Source organism: Priapulus caudatus, unplaced genomic scaffold, assembly GCF_000485595.1.
Source record: "Priapulus caudatus unplaced genomic scaffold, Priapulus_caudatus-5.0.1 Scaffold169, whole genome shotgun sequence".
NCBI lineage: Eukaryota > Metazoa > Priapulida > Priapulimorpha > Priapulimorphida > Priapulidae > Priapulus > Priapulus caudatus.
Genome location: NW_014577230.1, coordinates 50,377 through 56,713, shown reverse-complemented (window position 1 = coordinate 56,713; position 6,337 = coordinate 50,377). Strand labels below are relative to the sequence as shown.

At 42.9% G+C, this 6,337-nt stretch overlaps 1 protein-coding gene across 1 annotated transcript in view; it reads left to right on the top strand.

Moving 5' to 3' along the window:
• The window catches only part of LOC106806599 (neuropeptide receptor 15-like), a 10,619-nt gene extending 4,609 nt beyond the window's left edge, over positions 1-6,010 (top strand). The window contains exon 2 of the mRNA XM_014808593.1: positions 5,290-6,010. Within this exon, the coding sequence (XP_014664079.1) occupies positions 5,290-6,010 (721 nt within the window). The remainder of the gene's footprint in view (positions 1-5,289) is intronic.
• The last annotated feature ends 327 nt before the right edge of the window (positions 6,011-6,337 follow it).

The following is a 6,337-nucleotide window of genomic DNA, read 5'->3' as shown; positions in this document are numbered from 1 at the left end:
TATCTATCTATCTATCTATCTATCTATCTATTTTCTATTTTTCCATCTATAAAAATAGAATTAGGGAAGTATTGGCGATACGGCACATAATTCGACTCCCCGTCGCGTTCATATATCCTAGACGCCGCTTTGCTGTATATTATTTATGGATGATGCCGGCCTATTTGTTTACTAGGCTGCATTTCAATAACACGACGCCAAAAAAACATCCCCAATATGTTACGCCGCTGCTAATATTCCGGGGCAGTAATTGAGTGTCAAAAAACTGATGTGAACTGCATTATCAGCCTCCGTGTGTTCGTCATGATAGTTTAATAACGGAGCTCGCACATCGCCATTACGCCACGGGTAATAACGCATTCGCGTTTATCAAGAAATTTGCAGGTGGCTGGCTGCTTAGATGAATGCAATAATCGTAGTCGAATTTCCCCCATGGGACCTATAATGGCTCCTAATATTGTCTCGACTGAGCAGCTAAATGATCGTAGAAACGGGCGCAAAAATTGTTAGAAATAAGCGCATCAATGGCTGCAACGCTCTCGCTGTCCATAGTTGTGCTTATGAGTTGCGATCAGCGTGGGGAGAATGCTGACATGTCTCACGTGCGGTAGATATATGATTTTTTATACTTGGATTATCATACGCGGGTAATATGTATAGAAGCTTGAAGATTCACCCCTTCCTCCACGCACCCTCCCATCTCTCACATTCCCGGCACGTCGAAGATTATTTGTAGACATTAGACATTAATTATTCAGTCATTAATAATATAATTAATCTGTTTTCGTGCGCGATGCTGCGTGCGTGCGTAATTGCGTGAATCTAGCAGAGCGCGTTGCCCAGACGAACCGGTGACATTTACGGGTAGTTATATTCCCCTTAAATTCATCTCGCCTCTTGTTGCGACACTGCCTGTTAATACCGTGACCGGTGACACAGGGACGCCATGCTGTCAAACACGCTCGTAAATATATATATATATATATATACGACATTGTAAGTCGATAATGTCGACACAGTCGCACGTGAAACGCTGTCACAAAGGCAAGCAATGAAATCGTCGAGCGACGATAGTCACAACTAGTTTCTGCTAATGGAACCTATGGTGCCCGACGCGAGGCTGCCATGCCGAGAGCTGGGTGGGTGGTGGCAGGGAGAACGAATCATGATGTCATGCGTGATTCTTCTTCTTCTGCTTCTGCTTCTTCTATGTCCTGATCGTCAATGTTCGTCAGTGACGCTTGCGGTGGTCAGCGCCATAGTGTTGTAGTATCATTAGTAGTTCTTTAATGATGTTCGTTAGTTATTCGTTTTATCAGTTAACATTCATTGTTGTGTTTTCGGGGTTTGATCAGATGTTGGACATTCCAAAAAAGAGGTGATTAGATTGATTCACCTCTCTACGTTAATCAAACTGTACGTCCATGCAGTAGTGTAGGCAACTTCTCTGCCTGCGGTTCAAATTTTTGATGGAATGCGAACTATGAATATGAAAAAATATATAGGAAGGTCTTTAGGTACAGCTGTAAACGTTTGTCTATATTTCATGTAAGAAGTTTGGTGCACATATGGATAGCTCGCCATGTGGTTGCAATTGCCCCCCGTATCTCGTGGTTACTATTCGTGAAGTCGCGTGGTTGCGTGGCAACAGTCATAGGGATGATAGCGCAGCAACAATGTTGATGGTTTTCCATGCGTCCCTCCATGTTGCTAAAGAAGCACTGATGTTGTTGCTATTGCAGCTGTCACAGTGTTGTCGTAACAGCCCTTCACTCGGCAACTATTACAGGGCAATATACGTTAATGTATCCTGTTGTTAAGTTATTAACATTTATCTTTTCCTGCTGTGGGTGTTGTAGCTATCATTTGGCAGGTGTTGCAGCTACAGTACAGAATATCTATGAAAATAGTAGCGTCTTTTGTTTTCTCCTACAAGGATAGACCTCCACTGTCAAGAGAATTACTACTTATTATTTGAATATAGTAGTAATAGAAATTCACAGTCTATTACCTAGGTATCGTATCATAAGATGCTGAACGCCTATACATTGCGGTATAAGTGAATTATATATATATTCGAGGATTTTAGGTGTTACGCTGTTTACTCCAAATCTCAACGAGATGGGAAACAGTCATTATAGCTAGTTTAAGTTCGATAGAGCGAGATGTATTCAAAACGCGAGTTAATGGTTGGGCATGGACCGATATCTGTTGCTGTTGGGTAACGCGTCAGTCACGTACTGTCATGTGCTGCCCTCTACATGTAGACTGTGTGTCGATGAAATAGCGAGTAAATGCGTAGATATAGAGAAGGATAAGCTTCTCTTCTATATCTACTGTGAAAACTATCAATGATTGTCGTGAATTATACTCTGTGACAGGTTTAGGAGGTAGCAAAGGGACCCTGTCACTAGTGTACGCATGAATATATATATGTAATAAATAATATTATCAATAATTAATCAATTGTGTCGCTTCTTTTAAACTTTTAATGACGCTCGAGCGCATAACGAAGATTTATTGACTGCTACCTCTCTAGCTGACGGGGGTAACGAGGAACCTGACCCCCTAGATTTTTGAGAAAGGTAACAACAATGTGCGTGTGCAAATAATTATCCATTACATTAATAATTAATAAATAATAGAGGAAAAAATACATTTAGCCTAACGTTATCCTGCACATGGTTTAATTAGCCGCCCGTAATTAAGATCAGCATCAGCGTAGGACCAGCATCGCCAATAAAAAACGTTTTATTGAAATCACGAGTGTAGACTCCGCTAGTAGCTACGATATGAAATAAATTAGGTGGGTGGACAATTCAGCTCACCAATATAGCGGTATCCTTATAATTACATAAAAGAATGATCGATAAAAGGCGAAATGACGTTTTTATACTTTGATGCAGGTTTCATGTAGAGAAGACACTAGTCACTTAGGCCATATACGCGTGGAATTCACCGCGACTACGTTCGTTCACAACAGATGGCGCCACATCGCAGGAATTGTAGGGGACGCTTGCTTGGGGTAAATAATAGCGCATGTAAACATACATTGCCGGCGCGAGTGCTGAAACCTTTAATCAAAACTAAACGCTACACGTTAAAGCCGCACTATGCGCATCTACATGCTAATTTCTCCAGTACTAGACTAGCAAATACTTCGTGTCATGCAGAATCATACTACCTTATGACAAAATAAACTCTTGTTCCTCCCATTTCACTGCGCGTTGTCTTATAAAAGGCATTTGAAAATACCTCCAATGTTGTTCAAATTCTCCGATGTTGCTGACAGTTTTGCGTTGCTCTGCCAAGCAACCGTACAGCGGTGCTGCGGTACAGCGGTACAGGTGTAGCAAAGATAAAAACATGTGACGTCACCTAACCGCTTCGAGGCTAAATTGTTTGGCCAGATTACCAGATTTCGCACCTCTTTCTTGTGGGTTTTAAGCAAACGCGCAGTGAAATGGGAGGAACTAGAGTTTATTTTGCCATAAGGTAGTGTGATTATACATGACACAAAGTATTTGTTAGTCTAGTACTGGAGAAATTAGCGTTTGGATGTGCATTGTGAGCCTTTAACGCGTGCACGCGCATTACCATTATGCATTGAGTAGGCCTATAATTACCGGACATGACGCACGAATTAGATTTCAACTAGTTCTCTTCATTATGACCGGACAACGTTGCAACGCGCTTATAGGTTAAATTATTTCATAAGAACGCAGTGTCGACACATGCGCACACCGTTTCTATAATTCGATGACGTACACGCCTTGATTGTCGCGCCATCTATCATGCGTTCTCGTAACGTTTTTTTTATCCGTGAGCCTTTGAGAGCAATCGAGATGTGCAGTCACTCGGAGTCTGCATTGAACGATGCCTGCTTCCTAAACAGCCAGCTGTGTAACTATTGTACATGACGTTGGCAAATGCCCGTCGGTAATGCAACATAACACCATACAATATGAGATGAGCGGCAGTCGAGGTACGGAGATAAAATAATGAGGAAGTGACGAGTAATTAGGAATATTCAACAACAACATACTCTATATGGGTAATGCTCGTAGCGTAATGCTTAGAAAAATTGACGCTTGTTCAACATAACAACTCGTTAGCGTGCGTGTGTGTGTGTGAGTGTATGTATGTGTGTGTGTATGTATGTGTGTGTGTGTGTGCGTGCGTGCGTGCGGGCGTGCGTGTGTGTGTGTGTATGCGTTTGTTTGTTTGTTTGTGTGTGTATGTATGTGTATGTGTGTGTGGGGGTTGGGGGGGTTTGTCTGTTTGTTTGTCTGTTTGTTTGTTTGTTTGTTTGTGTGTGTTTGTTTGTTTGTTTGAATGTGCGTGCGTGTTTGTTTGTTTGTGTGTGTGTGTGTGTGTCCATGTGTGTGTGTGGGGGAGTGCTGCGTTCATGCGTACAGGCACGTACCACAGTTCAATAATTTATGCATTTATGCATTCTCATTTCCCGATATTAATCAGTCAATCAGGACAGCAAACATTGCTTTTATTTCACTTATTGATTTATTCACATTTCCCAGATGGAGCCCCCGTGTCAAGATGTTTCTTAAGCTTTCTATTTGTCACTTTAATTCTTCCCTAGTGAGGAAACCCTATTAGGCTACTTTGCAATACGGCTGAATTGAAATCTAAACCATTGAGAAAAATCTGAACGTACGTCAGTTTGTGCACATAATCTTAAACCGATATCTTCACTTTTTTAGCTATGCGTAACATAGCAACATTTCCCTCCCATGTGACCCCTGAGACAGTCATAAATAAATGTCTCGCTGGAGACCTCTTTAAATACCTAAATGCAATGTGCAGCGCGCAGAATAGCAGTAACGGTCGTCGACCGCATCACTGATACTAACATCTGCTCTTACCAAGGTTTATTCTCATCTCTATTGTCGGAAATACTTAAAAATCTTTGTCGTTTAACGTAACATTTGATTGTTGTGTGTTATTCCATTTATTTTGTCGTTGGTATAAAGGTTTAATAAATGTTTATAAATAACTCTATTGTTAGGGGTTACCAGTAGCATATGTATATTCCAAACTCTATCGTTGACAGTAGTTTCTAACTGATAAATAACCCTATCTCTTTTATTGCCTAACGTGTATTCATCTCTATGCTTTTGAGGGTAGAAAGCAGTACCTATCGTAGTCAGTAATAATGAACCTTCTCCGTGTTTGCATCGCTCTGTTGTACAAGGGTTTGACAGCTGCATTCGGTATTCTTCATCTAGCTGTCGTAATTGGGGATTCTCACAAAGTCTATCTCTTTTGCAGGTACATAGCTATCATTCACCCAGTGCACGCGCACCTGTGGTGCAGCCGTGGACGCGTGCTCACCATCATCGGCTGCATCTGGCCCGTGGCTCTCGGCTTCGCCTGTCCGAACCTCATGTACCATCGCCTGATCGCCGTCATGCCGCACAACCCGGACTTCACGCCCTGTCTCATGGACTTCCCGAGCGCGCGAGCAAGCTACACGTTCCAATTCTCGCAGTTCACCTTCTTCTATCTGATCCCGATGCTGCTGCAGGCGGCGCTGTACGCGCGCATCAGTCACCGACTCTTCGCCAGCGTCGGGAAGCTACAAGCCACACAGAAGTCGCTCGGAAATGGCGGCGGCGGCAAGAAAGAGATGTCCGACGCTCTGAAAGCTCGCAAGGGTGTCGTCAAGATGCTCATTGTCGCCGTCATCGTCTACTTCGTCTCGTTCTCCCCGCATCAGGTCCTGCTGTTCTACAGGCGCTTTGCGCACTCGCAGTTCCAGGAGACGTGGACGATTCTGATCTTCGTGAACATAATGGCTTACTGTAACTCGGCCGCCAACCCGCTCCTCTACAGCGTCTTCAGTCAGAAGTTCCGCAGCAAGTTCAAGCAGGCGCTGTGCTGCTGCAGCAGGGGAGGGACCCGCCGCGGTGGCGACCGCGGTCAGAGTATGGTCGGCTCGTTTGCGACGTCGTCGACACATCTGTCATTATTTATTGAGAATATTTGCTAGACTCCCAATCAGCCAATGTATCTCTTATGAATTATTATATGAATCATGTCTTACACACTATCTGACAATTATGCTGAAATATATTATCTTGAGGTAGGGTGCTATTTATTTCCACGGAAGTAAATTCAATCATAGTACATTGCTACCTATTATATATATTTCCAGCTAGTATGTCACCGTCACCGCATTTACGGAGTCACCCCAGCAGAAAAATAACAACAACCATGAATGAAAAACTACAGATGGAGGACGATATAGATAATAACCGGAGAGGTGGCATATGCGCATAAGATAAGGTTATGCAGGGGGTTAAATGCAATTGGGTTA